Here is a 21,617-nt window from a genome sequence, read left to right as displayed (position 1 = left end):
ACACATCTACCTTAAGTCAAGGCCTCAGTCCATGGCCATGGATGACACTCAGCACCACAACCAAGGGCAGCTCAGATGGGGCCCATGTGGCACTCCCCAGCCTGGGTTTCTGATGTAATCTGAAGTGATGCTGCCAATTTCCCCCCAGTGGAAATGCTTATTTGTGTCTCTCTTCTCTACCACATTGGCCGGAATGAACTTGAGCCTGAAACTTAACCATTCTGTGAAGTTTGAGGAAAGTATGTAATAAACACAATTTGTTATGGAGTGACTGACAGACACACAGCACGGCTGCCTTCTCCTCGCTGCCAGAGGAAACTGGGTTAAAAAAAAAAATCATCACAGACAAAATATAAAGCAAGGTTTTACTCAGCTCAGTACAATTTCTGTAATAGTAAGAGTTGTAGTTATTATTTCATCAAGCTGCAGTAAAACAACAACAGCATACATGCCATGACTTATTAGGTAAATTGATCATATTGGAAGAAGTCCACTACACTGTGGCACAACTGCAGATCATGCAGTGGCTATGTTTGTGGTACATCAGTCCCCAAACATAAAAAAAAAACCCCTAACCAACCAGCAGCCATTTGCTTTACAGGTTTATAATGAGAGTATTAATTAGGAATGGACTAAGGGTAAATTTTAGCTCCTTTCCCTTCAGCAATTTATCTTAACACTGACATTCTTTTCCTGTTCTCCAGCAGATCCGTTGCTGCTTGAGCTTTTCTCTGCTTCTCGCACCAGGGATAACACCAGCAGGCATTCTCTGTCACTGCTGTGAATACGACGCAGCACTCGGGTACTGTGGGACCTGCTTTGCAGTGGGGTGCCCTTGATCAAACAGATCCAAAACTTTTCACAGCTTTTTGTCTGTGCATATGTAAATACTGAACAAAGCTGAACATAACAGAGCCAAAGGCTATGGTTTAGCAGCTACCACAGTTGAGTGATCATATCTAACTACAGTTAACTGATCATGATCAACAGACCTTGTTTAAGAGGGAGGCTGCCTCAGGTGATGTGTATTTACAATATCAGCTTCTGTGAACATTTTAAAATATTAACAACATTGTCACTGATGAACTATTTAGTGTCTGGAGATTGTTGATTACCTGTAATTTCTCCATTCTCAACCATGAGATTGCTGCTACTGGCTCTCGTGACACTGTTGTATGATGGAGGAAAGGATGCTGAGGATGAAGTTTCAGACTTGTCAGGACTCCTACCATAGTTTTCTCCCATCATAGATGCAATAAGTCCTTCTTTTTCTGGAGCAACACCTCCAAGAGTGTCACTACTGCAAGTTCTGTGATGGTACAGGTAAGAAGCCTGCTTTATGGAGCGCAGGAGCAAATGACTCCTGTAGGCACGCTGGATGACAGTGGCAGAAGCTTCCTCTTGTCTGTGTCTGAGAGTAGTGGAGATTGGCTCGTAGGATTTTTTGGATGGATTGGCAGCCATGAACTTCTCCTCCATTTGTACTTTAAGAGTATCCAGCTCCCCAGAATCTCCTAAGACTCTTTTGGTAAAAGCAAACAAGATATCCAAGCAGTGGATTCTATCTCCACTGACCATAGGCAGGTCCATTGCTATGAGTTGAACTTTGTTTGGTTTTGGTATGCGTAAAGGTTCAGCTAGAGAATCTGCAAAGTCTGAAAGTGCAGAGAAAGTTATAAACTGAGTTGCCTCAGGATCAAACTTCTCCCAGATTTCATAAAAGATGTCAAAGTCATCTTCCCCTAAAGGCTCTGCACTTTCCTCTGTAGCAGCATTGAAGTTCTCCAGAATAACAGCAATATACATGTTTACAACAATGAGAAATGATACAATGATGTAACTTACAAAATAAATAATACCTATGGCAGGTTTACCACATTCGCCTATAGTACCACTTATGTTTGGATCACAGTATGGTGGCCCAGTGTTTAAAATAGGACTGAGAAGACCATCCCAGCCAGCTGACGTTGTGATTTGGAAGAGACAGAGCATGCTGTTAGCAAAGGTTTGGAAGTTGAACATGTCATCAATGCCATCGTCCATCTTCACATAGGCAAAGTTAGCCATGCCAAAAATAGCATAAATGAACATGACCAGAAAAAGCAAGAGGCCAATGTTAAACAGAGCGGGAAGGGACATCATTAACGCAAAAAGCAGAGTTCGAATTCCTTTGGCAGCCCGGATGAGTCTCAGTATTCGTCCAATACGAGCCAAGCGAATGACCCTGAAGAGTGTAGGTGGTAAGAAATGTTCAAATGCTTTACCAATGCCAGAAAGCAGTAAGGCTAAAATGGAAAGGGTAACAACTGGTTAGAATATCACATTTCCACTTAACTAGCAAGTTAAACTAGAGTTTAACTTAAAATTTAACTTTACTTTAAACTAATTTTAACTAGAAGTGATAATACCTGTACAGTTGAAAAATATCTGATGTGTGCTAAGGCCCTAGCAGAATAACTTGTAATCGAAGCTAGAGTTGAAAAAATAGCTGTAGAAATCAGCAATTATGAACTACATTCTTCAGCCACCAGAAGACAGTACTCGTTGCACTAAGGCAGGCAAACACCTTTCTATGCACATTTTCAAATACCCATATCAGTCGACACTCATTGACTGATGGTTTTCTTTGACACTGGTTAGCATGAATACTTCAGCAGGTGCAGGTTGTGTATTTACCATCTAAATTTGACTTCAAATACTGACACTACAAATCTAAGATAAGAAAACAAGATATAACAACATCATGGTCATCATTTAGATAATATGGTCAAGATATGTATAAGCAAACCCAGTGATGAACATAGAAGTTGGGCATGCCACTCTACAATGGTTTTGAGTTCATTCAGGGACATAGCTACACATGGATTTTATTTTATCTTTAGTATGCATGAAAAAATGACAGATCTAGTAGCACTAGAACAGGTTTCATTTTTCTACATTTAGACGTTCTGGATACATTTTTCTGAATTTCCAGCCCAGGCACTTAATTTCTCAAGGAAGAGACATATTCTTACCGGAATCTTACTTACCCAAAACATAAGTCATACTAAAGAAACAAAATATTTTTCTTCCCCTAAATGCTTTCTGCTATTTTGGCAGTACTGGCCCTAGGAATAGTTAAATTGGCAGAAAGTTCAAATTGGCAGAAGAGGTCTTTACCCCATTCTTCCATTGCAATCCTTTCAAATAAAAGCTAATACATTTGTGGTGTTCTTTTCTATCCTGTTACACAGTGTGAACACTTATTTTCAATCAGCCATGCCTGATTTTCCAGAAACTGAATTCTGTAGTCTATAATCTAATCCCAGTCTTGATATTATCTATATATATCAGTTCTCTTTACAAACACAGATGACAAAACCCAGCAATTTTTAGCTGATCAAAGATTTCTTAGTTGGCACTAAATCTGTAACAATGGAAATTGTCACCTAATGTGGTAGTGGCATGACAGATTATTCATTCTGTCTTTCAGACTAGGAAAAAACAATCTAAAGAACTATTATGAAAGACTTTACATAACACAGCCACTTTTTTTTAAATACTTTTAGTAAAAGAAAATAGTATAAATTTTAAAAAATCTTATTTCATATTATTTTAATATAATCATGGTGGGGGTTTTAGTTCTTTTTCCTCAAGAATTTACAGTATTATGATTTCCATTTCAACATCCATTTGCAGGTGATAAATTTTAACTACTTTTTTTCTGAAAAGAATAATAATTGATTTAGTAAAGAATTTGCCAAACCGATTTTACTTACCAGTAAGTGACATGATCACAACAACTAAATCAAATATGTTCCAGGCATTTGAGAAATAGTACTGCCTCAGAGCCACCAATTTGACTACACATTCTGCAGTAAAGATGGCAACGAAGAGCTTATTGATTTTGTCAAGGATGTTAGTCTTCGTTTGACTTTGCTCATAGGTTTCCACCATCATGGTGATCATGTTAAGGCAGATGAGAATCATGATTACAACATCAAAGGCCTGGCATGTTACAGTGTCAAAAAGGAACTGCTGGTATCTGTTCTAGAGGAAAAAAATACATCTGGCATCAGTTATGAAAGTAGGGAGTACTCATCCGTACATGTTTCCAACAGCTCCAATTTTTATGTTGCAAAGTCACTCAACTATAGTGAAGTCAGAGAAATTTGAGAAAGGCAGAATGTAAAAATGACATTAAAAATCTCTTCCCTCCCTGCAGTTTAACCAGTTTCAAGGTTAATGTAAAATCCAACAATATTTATGCAGAGAAATTAATAAATATTTAACCTGTAAAATCCTTCAGTGTAACTTTTTGCATGGAATTGACTTCAGAGCACTGTCTGAGTATCAATGTAAAGACAGTATAAATAATTTATATGCAATATATAAGCATACACACTTTTCAGTGTATTAAATTGTACTTTTGCAATGCATTTTCCTTTTGAAGAATTCAGACAGTCTTACCAGTGGTCTTGGAATGGGTTTTTGAGGTTTCTTGGATCCCAACTTCTTCATTGCATTGTAATATTTTTTCTGTTCTTCTGTCATAAATATATCTTCCCCACCTAAGTATATAAAGAAATATCACTGTGATTTGGTGAGAAAGCAGCACTATTGTAGTTACAAAGTCTAAAATGCTGGAAACTAACATTCCTTCCTTTTTCACCTCTTGCTGGCACTAGCCCTTTTCATAATGCATAACTGTCCAAAAAAACAGAGTGAAACCCAGCTAGCTCAGAAAGCACGAAGACAAAGGACCTATGGAAAACCTGGACAGGAACAAATCTTTCCCTGGCTTCCCACATCCTGGTCTTGTTGAATATCCAAAATACTTCTCAGAGCATCTGTACAAGACTTCCTAAATAATGAGTCTCCTGTCATGCTCAGTTCCCAAAAAGGAGCAAAATTTTAAGGGGCTGCAGAGCAGATGTCATTGCCTTCAATATGTGTTATGGTTGCTATATGCCACATCAATGGTATTACAGTAAGAATTGCCCAGCTTAATGAAAATGAACTTTGATGAAACCGTGTTGGAATGAGAACTGGCTTCGGCATGCAGAAATCCAACACTGCACACCACCTCTCCTGCTCTGAAAGACTGTGATGACAGATGGAACCCAAAGTCATGGGCTAAATGAACTCAATGGACATTTTAGAGGGATGGCCCACAGACAAAGGGAATGATATCTGTGTGTATATCAAGATAGGGAAAGTGGTGGTGATTAATTAGAATGCATTGGAAAGGGGAGGGCCTGTGCATGACGTAGATGGTATAGAACAAGGGGTGGATACTGTCCTGGTTTCAGCTGGAATAGAGTTAATTTTCTTCCTAGTAGCAGGCACAGTGCTGTGTTTTGCATTTAGTAGGAGAAGAATGCTGATAGCACACTGATGGTTTAGTTGTTGTTAAGTACTGCTTATGCTTTTCAGCTTCCCATGCTCTGCCAGGTGCACAAGAAGCTGGGAGGGGGCACAGCCAGAATAGTTGATCCAAACTGCCCAAAGGGCTATTCCATACCATATGGCATCATGCTCAGTATAGAAACTGGGGGGGGTTGGCCGGGGAGCAGCGATCGCTGCTCGGGAACTGTCTGGGTATCGGTCGGCGGGTGGTGAGCAATTGCATTGTGCATCACTTGCTTTGTATATTATTATCATCATTATTATATTGTTGTTATTATCATTACCATTTTAGTTTATTTCAATTATTAAACTGTTCTCATCTCAGTCCAGGAGTTTTTCTCATTCTTACTCCTCCAGTTCTCTCCACTGTCCCATCGGGGTAGGGGGAGTGAGCAAGTGGCTGCGTGGTGCTTGGTTGCTTGCTGGGGTAAACCACGACAATATGTGGGGAAAGAGCTGGGCCTTCAGGTTATAGGGGAAAAGAAAGGAGGAAGAAACTCACCCTGGGCATTACTTCTGCTAAATCAATTACTAATGCTCTTGTAAATGCTATCAGAAGTTTTAGATTCTATGCATAGCAAGGACCTTGTTCCCTAAAGATAGCAAGCTCGAGAGGTAGTAGGTGCCTGGGAGCACAACCAATGTACTTATCTTTTTCTTTTGTTGGTTGAAGTTGTCAATAATAACACCAACAAAGAGATTCAGGGTAAAGAAAGATCCAAAGATGATGAAGTTCACAAAGTAGAGATACATAAATAGACTGTGCTCCATTTGCGGCTGCTCATTTTTCTGCAAGAATGAGAAGCAACACAAAAAATGACCAATAACATGGGCTCAATTCAGAATAATCTTCATATTGCAGATCCTCTCACAAATTGATTCCAGGAGGAACTAAGATTTACAGCCCTACTGCTAATTCTGACAAAAATGGTATAGTTTAAAATTACCAGTTTTGCATAACACAAAATATTATGTGTATACAACACTTTTGGAAGGGGAATGAAATGGTGGAAAAAAGTAACATTCATACTGTGACTACTAGATGCACCAGAATTCTAGGACCTCGTAGAGCCTTTATTGCCCAGATGCTGACTACTATCCCTTCTGAAATTAAACATGAACCTTACGAAATGATACACCAAGCACAACACACAAGAGATAACTAACCAGAAAATACAGCTCATAATAATAATAGTACCAAGTGTTTATACTATGACAGCTTGTTAATTTGATTTATTTTACAATCTTTGCTTATGTAGTTTCTGGCTAAACCATTCCAGAACAGGATAATTTAATTCATACTGATACTGAATATGTTTGCACTGAAAAACTTGCAGAGTAGAACTTAGTCTTTGACTAATGGTCAATGAGCTCTACTTTTAACTTAAATTTCTTTTTTTTTTTTTTTTTTTCACAAAAGCTGATTGTTGTAGGGTTTTTTCTTTTCAAACCTGGCTTAAAATCATACCATTTGCAATTGATTAAGGTGCTACTAAAGTCAATAAAAACAGTTAATGAATTGGATATTCTTGACATGATTTTCACAAGCATTTCAGAAGCATCTGTTTAGCTTCTTCCAATAAGAATAGGAGCTGTAAATTGCTTGGTACTTCAAAAATCCAGCAAACTATTTAGAAGTCTAATTCCAAGCTCTTGCCATTAAAAATATTGGCCTAGATATGTTTGTTCTTTCTTAGCAAAAAACTTCTTCTATGGCTATTATGGATAAAAACAGAACAAGAAAAATAGTTTTTGAAATTGAAACACAAAAGACCCCATTGAAACACAAAGAAACCCCATTTTCATATATGGTTACTTTTAAAATTATTTGATTCCTTTGAACTCATGATCAAATTAAGATAGCCTTTTCATTTCAAATTCTTTGCCTCCAATGACATACCACTTTGTTCTGTATAACATTGGATGATACTTCTGATAAGACGTCAAATGCGACTGGCAATATAAACTGTAAGCAAAGTAGTACTAGTGATGCATGACGATGTATTTTAAATGGTTGCTTAGCCACAATAGCTCAATTCTTGAGGAAGTTTGGTTTTAAGTTTTGAAGTGGACTTTATGTAACTGTAAAACATTTAGGTTCAATCCAACCTTGAGTTTCATAAAAGAAGATGTATGAAGGTAGGTGCCTCCACGTGAGCGGGAACTTTCAACTCTCCTGCTAGCTGATGGACTTCCAGTTATTAGCAGAATCAATGTACTATAAAGAGGTGCTCAGCTGAACAATATAGATATCCAGGGTGAGCCGAAATGCTCCCTAGCTCCCTCTGAGCACATTAACTAGATCTCCATTAACCACAGAGGGCACTTGGAGGTGAACTCACATGGAGACCTTACACTATAGGTAGCTGCATTTAGGTGGGCAGGTCTGGAGTTGAATCCCACTCCCCATTACAACAGATTAACTTTAGGATACTATGAGTCATTCGCAGATGAAATGTTTACATCAGCTGATAAAAATAATTACTAGAAAGATTTAGCACAGACAAACAGCAGATGTAAAGATGCAAAAATCATAATGCTTTTGCAGAAAGCAGTAGCATTAACAGAAAATATAGTTTGAATATAGTGACTGACCTCTCGTGAATCTACTGCTGCATACATGATGTCCATCCAACCTTTAAACGTTGCCTAGAATGAGAGATTATGGAAAACATGTTGAACTTTCAGGGTAAAAGTCTTCACATCATTTGCAATATCCAAATGACACGGACTAGAGTAAGAGCCTTTGGTATAGTCACACACCAAAGCACCAGGCTCTGACTTTAGGGAAACTTGCCCCTGCTCTATGTGTGGCATCCTCAGCCTTATCAGGATGTGAAATCTTGTTAGGGTGGGACAGAACATGTTGTCCTAGGATGCCAACAGGAAACTTTCATTAGCATGGTCTACTAAAGGCCTCACAACCCCCATGGCTGCACAAATCTGTATTTTGGCAGATTAGGTCAGTATTTGCCCCAGATTTCTTTCTGAGATTGACTCCAGCTCTCAGGCTCATGAACCTGCTGGAGGCTGAAAGAGCACTTGTCCACCAGATGCTTACTTCATCATCTGGAAAATCACAGCAGGGTCTAATTTATCTCCCTTTTTCCATTTGTGTGCAAGAACAGCACTGGTGTTTGAGCAGCCAGCAAGGGAAGAGCAGGCTGTATGATCCCACTCTTTTCCATCACCCACAGAGATGAGTTGTCAGGAGGTCAAGCCCATCTGATGGTGCTGGCTAGTGAAGGCAAGCAGCACTTACCACCTGAAGAAGAGCAAGGTAGCCAGAGCCAACATTGTCAAAGTTGACTTTAACATTGACCCAGAATATTTTTCCTGTGTTATTATACATTCTACAGTCTTTTATGTCATTGATCGAACTATTTAATTCTGAATCTTCTTCTGTCAGATTAACACATTTCCCAAACTTCCCAGCAAAGAGGTTCACTCCCATGATGCTAAAGATGAGCCAGAAGATGAGGCAGACGAGCAGAACATTCATGATGGAAGGGATGGCTCCCAAGAGGGCATTGACAACCACCTTGGGTGAAATGAGAGAGGAAAAATACACTTAAACAAAGACAGGCTCAAGCATTTGCTCAGTGCAATAAGCAGTCACTTAGTCATCTCAGCAAACAGAAACTTAATTTTTTCCCTGTAAATACGAGTCACAGCTGGCATGGGTACATTGAACAAAGATTCAAACATCCATAGTGTCTCTTTCAAAGGAACAGTTGATACTTTTTGGGCTGCTGTGAGCCACTACCATGTAAGTATGCTACAAGGTGAGTCCATCCTATTTTAATGATTTTCCATTAGTTTTGGAGTGGGGGATGTTTTGCTTGTTAGTTTTAAACTATTATAACATAAAATTTCTAAATTATTAATCTATAAGCACTAGTGCAGAAGACTGTGTTATTAAGATTGTAGAAAGCAGATTTTAGAAGGACCACTAATCTCTCTCCACTAGTATTTTGCTAGATCTATTATTTTTAGTGGATTATGATTGTGTTTGAGGTCTATAACCATGAGCTAGGTACTTTTTCTGTGCTAGGTGCTGTGTAATCACAGAAAATGTCCATGTAGGTTTTAAGTTCATGCTAAGACTTTACAGATTGCTTCATAAAATGGGGCAGTGTAAAGAAACTATGAGAATATATCTTTGAGTTTCACAGTGAAGGCAATGAACTCAGCAGTCAGGTAGCAAAGAGGAACTTGATGGACCAGAGGAAAAGTGAAAAAGCTTTGTGAAGGTTTTTGGAGACTATGTCATACATATTCTGCATAGCAAGACAGAAAGTATGATGGTGCCTGTTTCAAAATTGACCCCAGACATGGAAATTTTGATACATTCTGTTAATTAATTTAAAGCAATTTCTCTCTGCCTTCACAGTGACAATATTGCAATCAGAGAGCTTACAGTCTCGCTTCCAGAAGATATCCAAAAGCAATTTATATCTCAGCTGCATAGAGGCTGCATTCCCATGTAAAGGCATGACAGTGATGCCATATGTATTTCTAACAACTGTTTTCACATGCCAGGGTATATGCCATAGACCAGATTTTTTCCCAAATACCACTGTGGTTATCACACTGTCTCACATTGTGGTGTACGGATGTGTTTTGCATATGGCTGAGGGAATCTTTCTCTACATTTGCACAATGGTAGATTTGTAATTAAATGTAATTAATGTCCAGCAGCTTCACATTGTTCCATGTGCTCCTTTGATGCAAAAAGGCAGCAAATATTCTACAGGCAAACACTTCTGCTTTTTGAAAGAATAAGTCTATTTGGAACAATAATTTGAGAAAAGTACCTCTTAACAGTCTAAAGTTTTTGTAAATCAATCCAGTAAAAGCTCACAGAATGGAGGTGATTCTTTCCTCTGAATTAGCTTACCATCAGACTTCAAAAATAAGAATTGTGCTCACAGTTCTTATTCTCTATTTTAATTTGGCTATCTCATTAAGACAGGAACACAAGAACGACTGACCAGCAATGGAACAAAGTTCTGCATAGTCTAGTTTTAGTTCCAACCGCACTTAGGATTGATCAGTTGAGGAAAGACTGTAAGGAGCAGCCAAGTACAGGGGAGCGCAGCAAAGGTGCCTTTCAAAAATTCATTTTATAGGTCCTAAACTGAACTTGGGTAGACAAATGAACTTCATAGAGACAGAGTCATGAGTTACGAACCTGTTACATGTTAATTAGTACTGACAGGGTTTAATTTGTATTCAGCCTTACCCTCATCCCCTCAAATCGTGACAGTGCTCTTAAGGGTCTCAGAGCTCGGAGAGTCCTAAGAGATTTCATGGGGCCAAATGAGCTGCCTAAGAGGTTTATTAAAGAGACCTGAATTGGAAGACAAGAGAAAGTATTACCAATGTCCTGGCATCTGTCTCCTTTATTCCTGTTTTAAAAACCAACCAAACAAAAAAACCCAGCACAACCAAAGAAACCCTCCAAATCTCCCCATATTTTCAGTGCCCAGAGTGCAATAGCCTGAAACCGTCATTAAAGGATGTAAGAGTACTGCCTTAGCTTCACACCCAGAAAACAGTCAGTGATTCTGGTAGCGCATCCTGTGTTGGGATGCACATAGAAATGCCAAAGGCAGAACTTACAGCTACAATAAGGAAGTCCAGCCAGCACCAGGCACTGGTGAAATATTTCTTGAAGCCGTAAGCCACCCATTTCAGAAGCATCTCCAGAACAAAGATGAAAGTGAACATTTTATCAAGAAACATCAACATAAGTTTAATGTTTTGTCTCTCATTTATATGGATGTCTTCAAATGCCTGAAATCATAATACGTAGATAAATGGCAAAAGTTAGAGATGAGCTTTATAAAATGAAAGTCTAGAATCATTAAGACCCCTTCATCATTCCTGTTTTACACAGATTTAAACCCCATCTTCTACTCAAATCTATGTCATCTGATAAACTTGTAATTCTCCCTGTCCCTTCTCTTTCTTTTCTCTAAGTAGTACACCTTGTGGACACACACATCATGCACTCTGAGAAAAGTATAAACTTCTTGAAATGAATTTCTAAAAATATACTTTCAAGAGAACCAAGTACTATTTTTTCAAGGATTAAGAGTAATTTATTTGTTTTAATGACATTAAAAAAATCTCCACAACTCTGAAATAACTTCCAGAGAAAGCCAGAAGAATCCAGTATGCAGCCAGAATAGAAACAGTTTCTGAGAGCTATATCTTTTTGGCGTTGCTCACTCTATCTCATAATTTATAACCACATAAATATTAACTTTGCAGTAATTGCAGTAGTGAATAAATGACTGCTATGTGTAGACTCTTCTTTTTTCTCCTGATGAGTTTAAAGGTATTTGCTGTGTTTTCCACTAAAGACAACTTCTCTGGGTGCAAAGTAAAGCTAAAAGTGCTTCTAAATAAATACATGAAATTATGCTACACTAACCAGGGCTCCACTGCTCAGAAGAATCATGAATATGATAAAGGATTCAAACCAGGTGTGTTCAACAATCTGGTAGCAGGTTTTTCTCAGATTCCACCACGTTTCTCCTCCAAACTTTAAGGGACTACCCACATAACAATGAAAGTATTGAACACAACCTGAAAGCGAGAGACAGCAATGAATGTATGTAATGAACGTACATGCATGTGAAGGGTTGCTCAAGAAATTTCTACTGACAGGGGAAAGTCCATGGTCACATTAACTGCATCATTGTCTGGGTTTTTTTCACGTTTTGCCATGAGAAGGAAAAAAAAAAGGAAACATCTAATTTTGTTTGCCTTTTAACTCATATTTACATACACATAAAGGCAGCGGCATGCTTTTGGACAATTTTCCATTGTTTCTATATATTTCTGAGATGCTGGCAGCCCTTTCGGTGACCTGCTGTTTGGGCACCCAAAACTTCAGGGCCATGGGAAGAGCTTTTACGTTACAAAAGCCTTTCTCAGTTCCTACACACTGTTTGGAAAGTAGAGGCGAGATACCCTGGAACAAAGACGCTCGGAGACAGAGAAAGTAAGCAGTTGTCTTCAATATTGCAGCATTATACCCTGCCTTGCAAGGTCTATTAATTTATTTCTTTGCTTCTGAATGTATGGCGTGACTGATTTTATATCGTATAACCTGCAAGAGTATGTCATATTCTACCTGACATACAGGCTCCCTAAAAGGAGGCATCTCCTTTCAAGCTCACCAGATTACATCTTATGAGACAACGATGCCAGGGCCACCTAACATTTCCTGACCACCCCATTACAAAATCCTGGATTTGATTACTTATTAATTTTGCCAAGAATTAACTCACTTACACTAACATTTTCCTTGCTGTGTGCTTGAGGCTAATTCATGTTTTCATTATTGTGAAAAATGGAAATGAAAGGATTCTGTCATTTCCAAGCATGAAAAAAAGAATGTATGTATGTGTTATCTGCATATCTTATACACATATTATATAGTATCACATATAACTCATATATAAACAATAGGATATAATATATGCAAAAATTTTTAATGATCTTTCTTTCAATACCCCAAATTTCCCCAGTAACGTGGATCTGGGATTTGAGATGAGGCAGGGAATGACACTTGCACAAGATAGGGACATTTTTTTGTTCAGAAATCTGCAACAGATTTGCTGCACCTTTTTTGAGTTCTCTAATGGTTTGGCCACAGCAGGCACACTGCAACCTGGGACTACAGAGCACAAAACAAGACATTTCACATTTCTTCTCTGAAGCAGGGTGAGAAAATTCTTTATTTCTTTTGTTCTAATGGCTGCACTGGAAAAAAAAGCCATCAGTAAAGTAGTTTTGAAAAAAACCTATAGCTCAGAAATCTGACATACGTACTATTAATGCAATATTTGAGGTTTTTTTCTGGAGAAAGCAAACTGAGATGTAGGTACAGTGGATGTCTCTTAGGATTTATGATGTGTAACATAATAGTTATATATATATACACACACATATTATACTACACAGAGAATAGTTTGCATTCAGGTGCAACACCTCTCTAGCTTCAAATAATTTCTACATGCTTCGCTGTTATTGATTCAATCCTAAAATTGTGCATTAGAAGTTTCATTGACCCAAAAAGGGCACAAGAAAAAAAAAAAAAAGGTCAGCTCTGCAGAACAGGGCAATGAGGGGATGGGAGTAATTACAGCCAGATTTTATTTCATCAGATAAAATATCCAGGAAGCAGTGCTTGAATGGGAAGGCGGCGACGAGAGAAAGGCTCTGCCTTTGAACGCGGAGGAGGAAAGCAAGCTCAGAGAGCTGTGGGACCTGCTGCTGGGCTCCACCGATGTAAGGCTGGAGAAGTCATTTTGTGGTACACAGAAGCTTGAATGGGCAGAAAACAACAGAATCAAAGAAAACTCGGGGAATGGGTGGAAATGGTGGTGGTCAGCCAGGCTGACTGGGTGAGCAAGGAGCAAGTTGGAGCACCAGAAAGACTTTTGCCACAGTTATAATTCATTTAATGTAACACACTTGGAAGAAATGAGCCTATAAACTGCCTTCATGTAGTTTGCTCTCTCACAACTAATACTGAGAGTGCAGTGATTGCCCCTGGCTGTCAATAGTGACACTTGTTTGAGAAAAATCTCAAAAGCTATTTCTTTGCATATTATGAAAACCACATGTTGTTACACATTAGCATAAGACAAATTCATAAAAGTACTCAGCACAGACTGTAACTACTTGAGAAGCTAGATGTTGTACGATGATTTGAGAAGGGATCCCAGATTATCACCCTACAGAAATTGAACTTCATCCTAGCAGCTTCTCTTTGCTTATTTGACTCCATTGTTTGTTGCAGAGATTGTTACTGAAACACTCTTCAAGGAATAAACATTTATATTGTTGCAAAGTATTAACAAATCTGATGTGCCAAGTGCCTTGTTCCAGTGGCCGTTGTGAGGTGAGATCTGATCCCATACAATTCTCTTATGTTAAACTCCAAAAGTGACTTTGATGCTGTCCAATAGAGTGAAATTCATCTCATTTCACTGTAATCATCCCATTTTTGGGGATTAGGTCTATGCCATTGCCCAGGTCCCTGTTAGAAGCAATTGGCTTTAAAAGAAAGGGGCTTTATTTTTCAGGTGCCACGATCTCTCTGTTGACTAGACAATGATTTGAACTATTTATCCAATTTCCAGATAACTGAAATGAACTGAAAATAACCTCATCCTATTGGCTCAGCATCACTAGATAAACAAGTCTGGTTTTGACTCTTCTCACTTCCCAGTAGTGAAACCTTGAGAGCCTTACCTTCTGGAAAACATTTTTCTGGAGTCTTGAAGTCTTCAGCAAACTCTGGAAGTTGCCTCAAGAGATCTTCGGGATTTGTCAGATCCACTGTGCTGCCTTCAGAAGGGCTGACACTGTCAAACTACCGTGCAAAATAAGATCAGGTGTTGATCCTTTCTACATTCAGCTCCAAGTGAATAAGTTCATCCATGAACAAATAACATTCAAAATAAAAATTTGGCTATGTACTAATATTTCAGGTACTGTTGGTAATGGAACAAACTTTGTGATTTTAAAAGTACATGAGTTTAGAAGTACCAATAGGTGCATTCAAATAGGGGCCAAAGCTGTATAATTACAATATCGATCTACATGAACCAGATTTAACTGCCTAATAAGCTGGTAAACTGAAGAGCTTATAAATTGCTTATCAGTATATGTAGTCCTCAAAGCAGAATAAACTACTTGGGTTAAAACCATGAAATCATAGGAAAATGCATTCAGACAGGAGAACCAGCTAAAGGTATCTGCTATTGTAATAGGAACCAAAACAACCATGACAGTATTTATGAAGCAGAAACTGGAATCTTATCACATATTCTCCAGTTACAAAGCTTTTCACTATCCCATCACACTATATATATAATGTATGATGAGTCAGCAGTTTATTGCAAATTATTTATTCCACGTTTTTGTTCCTTTATGTTTGTGCAGTGCTTTGTTACTTTTTAAAATATATTCTTTATTCAAAATAATTCTAAAATATTTTTAATTAATAACTACTATCTTTAATGTCACAGTGAGAAACTCATTTAAAGTATTATGTTTCTTGAAACTGAGGTATTTAGGACACAGGCAAACTTGCTGGAATTTCCCACTTGGAATTGTATCTCTCTTTTAATGTCTTTTTTTTTCTTTTTTCCTCCTCTCCTTTTTTTGTGGACTCAGATTTCAATAAATGGAAAGTAGCAGAGAGACTTTTATAAGTTATCTATTTGAATCAAATTATTTTGTAGTTTTTCCCATTTCTAACCACTCTTTTTCCTATACATACATTTTTCTTAAAAATCAACACCTAGAAACCCAGCATGGTTTCGATTTCATTCACAGAATTCTGGCTCTGTTATTAATCAGCCAGACTGGCTACTGCAAGCTCAGAGCCACTGCTGTCACTAAACTCCACTCCAGCAAATCCTTGAACAGAAACATATCTGTGCGTGACCACTATGGGAAAATCAATGCCATAGAAAAAAAATTGTTACCTCTTTTTGTTCTGGCGATGACAGTTCAAGCTTTCTATCCTTTCCTAGGTAAAGCACACTGAATTCTTCAGAGGAAAATCCCGATCCTTTACTCCAGCTGTTTCTTTCTCCCCTTTGCCTCAGGTTATTTTCACCCTGAAAATAATCTGTGGATTAGAGGGGATTTCTTTTCCCTTTTTATGGTGTGGACAAGTTGGGAGGGAAAGAAAGATAAGATATGCATTTCATTTCAGGTGGGACTGTCCAGACAAAAGTCATAAGATATGATCATTTTGAGTCCCTGATTTTATCTAAGGTTAGAGAAAGGGAAATTTTTCCCAACAGACATGCAGCAAATTAAGGAATTAGTATTTTAGTGAACTGGTCAAAAGTTAAGTGAGAATTTTTGTATACGTATTAAGATGGCAACTTAAGGTGGGAAATCTTGAGACCAGAATGGCAGTCTCCTATGGTTAAAATAGAACTGAAAAATTCAGAGAAAACAATGAAATAGGATAACATACGTTATCATATAAGAAACATGACCTTAACAGAGCTACTCTTATCTTGTTCTAATAATTACTACATACTACACACGAGAAGGGCAAATACAAAAATGGACCAGAGCTATAAATTCGTATTATGAATCCATAATAATGTTCGTTAGGCAGAACTTCTTTTTTTTTTTCTTCTCTCATGGAATGATGCCAAGATAGTTGGCAGTATTTACATAAATTTTTACTTAATAAAGTCCAAGTTCACAAAGAACTGCCACAATTACCTATAGACAATCTATGGGCTATGAAATTACCTGTGCGTAACACGTGTCAGCTAGGAATTCCTGCAAAAAAACCCCAACAATTTATGGTCTTTCTTTTACAACCATGAAAGACTCTTGCTTTCTAAAAGCCTCCAAGTGATAATTTACCCTCACTCCAAACATTCGTACTTTTGTTTCTAGTTCAAAATTTGGTAACTCTCTGGAAATGGATCAATGTATGCCACCCTGTTCTGCTAGAGACAGTCTTCTACCATACATGCAACCCTCAATATAAACATGATTCGACTGTACCAACAAAAATAAAAGAAATTTATTACCTGTTTGCTGTATTCTATGTCTGTAAATGTGCTCAGCTTATCATCATCTTCAAAACCCTCACTTGTATTCTCTGCCTCAGCAATAGGGACACAAACAAATACATTGGGGTTGGTAATAAAATCCTCAAGACCTGAGCATCTGTCCCCATTTTTTGCAGTCCATTCATTATTGTAATTCTCTTTACAATTTTTTATTTCTTCATGCTTGAGCCCAGGTGGGTTCTGTGCAGTCAATTTGATTTTCTTCCTGTGTGCTTTCTTTAGATGCCTGAGCTTTTTACAACAGGTATCCCATGTAACACTCTTCACAAAGTGAAATCCTTTGTGAATCCGAGCAAAGGCAATCCGAAGATTGTTCATCTCTCTGTCATCCTCTGCTGTCTGGAGACAGTCGGTACTGAAGGAATTCAGCAGTAGTGCAATGAAAAGGTTGAGAACCTGAAAGTCATTGAAATAATAATAAAATTAAAAGTCAGGAGAGTAACATTCAGAAAACTAAATTCTAACTTTGAAGAACACAGTATCAAAGTTCAGTCTTACTGAGCAAACCAAAACAAGGTAATAATGAAGTGACTATGATCATATTATGGTTGATGGAGTAAACTTCTCTCTCAGAAAATCCAGTGTTCCCATGACCCTTTTCCCCCCAAAACATTATTTAAAATAGTAGCTAAAACAGCTCTGTGTATGCCAAATGTGTTATTTGGCCAAAAAATCTTTTTGAAGGTTATAGTAGTAACAAAGGTTATGGTTATGGCTTGTCAGTTTAATAATGTCTCTTCCTTCCTCAAACTAGAATTAAACCAGGCCTCTGTGGTGCTACATCCAAAATCCTGTGAGAATCATATTCAGGCCCAGCAATTCCATCAAATCCACAACACTGTCAGAACAAATCAAAACCAAGAGAAGCTCGAAGTGAGGTTTCCTCCCTGCTTTTGAGTACATTTATATAGAAGAATTTATAAACCCCACATTTTTATTTAGGGGAATGGGAGAATTTAATTAGTTTCCTAATGTTTCAGTTTGGGGTAGGACCTATGTATCTTGATTTTTATCATGTCAGAACTGGGCAGATAGCACCCCCGAGTCATCCAGGGACCACAGTCGGTGGAGAACATTACCCCTCCAGAGACCAATTCATCCCATCTGTCTTAGTTACTGACCTCGGGTTGGGATAAATCTCACTCTCTGATACCTCTCGCTTTCCTTTGATAATAAGAAAACCTAAACAAGGATCGTAGGCTAAGCACTTCGTTGTTTGACACTTGACATTATGCGATATGAATATCACAGCATTTCATCACTGAAATCAATCAAGCAGGACTTTAAACCCAGGGATTTGGGATTCAGCCACAGAACAGATATTTCCCATAAAGGACTGCCTAAACTTAGTTCTTTTCAGCAGTTTCTTAAATTAAGGGAAGATTGGTATATGAATGATACCAAGAATGACATGAGAAACTAAGCTACTAAAAAAAGATTTTTATTATTTGGGCAGAAACGATGGAAGAGGATCGGGAAAGCAGCCTTCCCCTTACGCCCCAACATGGGTGTGCGAGGCTGTGTAGGGTATGCCATAGAAGGATCTAGCTCTTGGGTATAAACGTACTTAGACATGATTAAAGAAAATCCTGATTTCAGTGATAAGAGTGTAGATTCTGCCATTTGCTGATAAAGATTTCAATACTTGCATGAGATCTTAAAAAAAAAAAAAAAATTAAAAAAACCCATGATTTACAAAGGGACTTAAGCACTCTGCTTCATTAATTCAAGCAGGTAGGCCATAAGCCTTACTGATTATTTACTTCCAAATCCCAAGACATGAAGAAATACAGTTGCCTGTATTATATTTACTGTAAAGATATTCTTTGTCACATTGCCACATAAAAAGGTCAAGTGATGCTGTATGCAAAGCACATAAAATGTGAAAATATGGACAGCAGCTCAAAGGTGAGAGGCAAAAGAGGCTTTTGCAGCCTATAAAACACACAGGTAACTCTTCCAGCTGTGTTTAGGGGAACTACTACCTTTTGTTGACAAAATGGCAATTAAGTAGATTTTACCATTCACAGGATAAAGAGGAGAAAATATTGGAAAACTCACTACTAAATTTCCTATCACCATGACCAGCAGAAAGACGAGAAGGCACAGTGGTTGTTCAGCGACCACCATGCAGTCCCACATGGTCTCAATCCATTCTCCACACAGAATTCGGAAAATGACAAGGAATGAGTGGAAAAAGTCCATCATGTGCCAGCGTGGCTTGCCATCTTTGTTTATTTTATGGCTGTTCTCTCCATAGCTTCTCCCAAAAAGTTGCACCCCTACTATAGCAAAAATGAAAACGATGATTGCCAGGACAAGGGTCAGGTTACTCAGTGCGCCCAGTGAGTTACCAATTATTTTAATTAGAGTGTTTAAAGTTGGCCAGGACTTTGCCAGTTTGAAGACCCTCAGCTGTGTAGAAACATAAAACATAGTGTTAGACATCGGTAGAGATAACCCATCTTTGACCCGTTCAAATCCTGCAAAAAACATTTTACAGATATTTTGAACTATTCCAGCAATGTAATATTTGTGACACTAATACATTTTAAAAAGTAATTATAGATTTTTCTTTCTTTTTTAACATCTATTTTTAAGTATTGTTTTTTCTGTATTTGTACTGTGACACTTTCTTCATAAGTTTCTTGTGCTAGTTTTTAATTTTTGACACCAGTTTTATAACCCGTCTACTCAGGAATATTTTTTCCTCTGAATATTTCTTAGTGTATTCAAAAGAAATACATATGTCATTAAGCTCTGTCTCTAACATCACAAGGACTTTAAGAGTATGTTTGTTATTCCTCGTGCCAAGAGGAGGGGAAAAAAAAATAATTAAAAAAAGCCAATCATTTCCTGTATCTGAACTGCAGACAACAGAAGTATTTTCTATCATATTCACAACATAATGTTTAATACAACTGAGTAAACATGAGGCATTACCAGTCTGAAGGATCGTAAAACTGACAGGGTTCCTCCTTTTCGCCTTTCTTTCTTGCTTTTGTGTTTGGGCAAACTCAGTTCAATTAAACTCAATGTGACAATTATACTGTCAAAAATATTCCAGTGTTGCTGAAAATAATAATAGGGATCTAGAGCAATGATTTTTAAGATCATTTCTGCAGTGAAGATTCCTGTAAAAACCTGTGACAAAGAAAGAGTAGTAGCATCAGCCTAAAAGTAGCCATAAATTTATCTCATCTTTAGATCATGTTCCCACAAAAACATTCATGAACAGGTCAACAAAACCCATTTTTATGAACTTCTAATGCAATTTCAATTAAAATGGGAAGATTGTTTTCTGCCTTCTCAGGAACGTGTTAGAAGTGTATCAATAAAATCTGGGAATTGACTGTATTATAAATTTAGAGTTTATAAATGCAGAATTTGCTAATCTTTAATTTTTACAGTTACTCTTTATGTCTCAAGTGAAAACACCTGTCAATCAATCCTTGGTATAAAATGTCACATAGCTGAGAATTTGCTTACCAAGTTGCCTACATTAAGCATCAATTTAAAATTATCTGTCATATTATCGTGCTCCAGTGCCATGAACAAAGTGTTCATCACAATGCAAACAGTGATGGTGAGATCAATAAAAGGATCCTTTATGAAAGCAGCCACTTTTTTCTTGATTCTCAACCAAAGCGGACAACAGTCCCAGATTAGATACTTTAAAGCAAAATCATTCAGGCATGGTGGGCATCTCCGCTGAGATTCTTCAAGTTCTAAACGCAAAAGAAAACCCCACTATAATTAAATAGTTATCACTGAGCAAGATGGTGAAATAACAACTTCAAGTATTCAGAAGACCAAAGAAGAAAAAGGAAACCTCACATCTCACACAGAGCCCCAAAGCTTTCCTGTGCTTTCTAACACTCGTGTAGTCCCTACATCAGCTAATAAACAGGAAGATAAAATTCAGAGAAAATTGGGTTCAAAATTCATTCATGTGAACTTACTTCAAAAGCCTTTAGAGCAGGTTTTATTTGTCTCAGACCCAGACTTGTACTACAATCATTTGACTAAATACGGATGTTTACGATGCAGAGGCCACACCTCAGCCTCTCACGCTAGAAGCTCTTGATAGTCAATACAGCAGCTAAGGCACTTTTCATCTTATCCTTACCTAGATGTCTAGGACATTGGCTCTATCACACCCAACATCTTTTTATCTCTTTGACTCTCAAGGGAGTCTAGAGAGCCAAGGGAGTCTAGAGAGCCAAGGGCAGCCACAGGCATTCTGATTGTAGTTGAGGCAAATCCAAACCACAGTCCCTGAAATTTGGACTTAGGCCACTTCTCCTGGAAAGGTCATGCCTACCATTTCCCAGCTGATGCAAGTTGCCACACCTCTCCATTTTCTATAGGTGAACATAGGATAGAAGCTGTTCTGGCTTTGTCATTTACATCTTGTTGGTCAAATATAAATCTTACAGCCTTTCTTTCTTCACCATCAATATTAGCGCGTCCTCCAAAATACTTTTGACCCTGCTGAAGTCCTGTGCAATTTCACTGACAAACTGGAGCTTACTTAAAGTTAAATAAAAGCATAGTAGGAACTATTAGTAATCTGGTTTCTGGGGACCTGAA

General features: G+C 37.9%; 1 protein-coding gene across 1 annotated transcript in view; it reads right to left on the bottom strand.

Moving 5' to 3' along the window:
* Positions 1-1,086: 1,086 nt before the first annotated feature.
* Positions 1,087-21,617, bottom strand: part of LOC104029706 (sodium channel protein type 5 subunit alpha-like) — a 34,902-nt gene continuing 14,371 nt past the window's right edge. The window contains exons 13-26 of the mRNA XM_075706555.1: positions 20,514-20,752; positions 19,968-20,168; positions 19,086-19,439; positions 16,983-17,420; positions 14,665-14,785; positions 11,831-11,985; positions 11,005-11,187; positions 10,634-10,741; positions 8,651-8,929; positions 7,984-8,037; positions 6,036-6,177; positions 4,450-4,550; positions 3,759-4,029; positions 1,087-2,285 (exon numbers count right to left, since the gene is read on the bottom strand). Coding sequence (XP_075562670.1) covers positions 1,087-2,285; positions 3,759-4,029; positions 4,450-4,550; positions 6,036-6,177; positions 7,984-8,037; positions 8,651-8,929; positions 10,634-10,741; positions 11,005-11,187; positions 11,831-11,985; positions 14,665-14,785; positions 16,983-17,420; positions 19,086-19,439; positions 19,968-20,168; positions 20,514-20,752 — 3,845 coding nt within the window. The remainder of the gene's footprint in view (positions 2,286-3,758; positions 4,030-4,449; positions 4,551-6,035; positions 6,178-7,983; positions 8,038-8,650; positions 8,930-10,633; positions 10,742-11,004; positions 11,188-11,830; positions 11,986-14,664; positions 14,786-16,982; positions 17,421-19,085; positions 19,440-19,967; positions 20,169-20,513; positions 20,753-21,617) is intronic.

Source organism: Pelecanus crispus, chromosome 2, assembly GCF_030463565.1.
Source record: "Pelecanus crispus isolate bPelCri1 chromosome 2, bPelCri1.pri, whole genome shotgun sequence".
Taxonomy (NCBI): Eukaryota; Metazoa; Chordata; class Aves; order Pelecaniformes; family Pelecanidae; genus Pelecanus; species Pelecanus crispus.
This window is presented reverse-complemented; position numbering and strand designations above follow the sequence as displayed.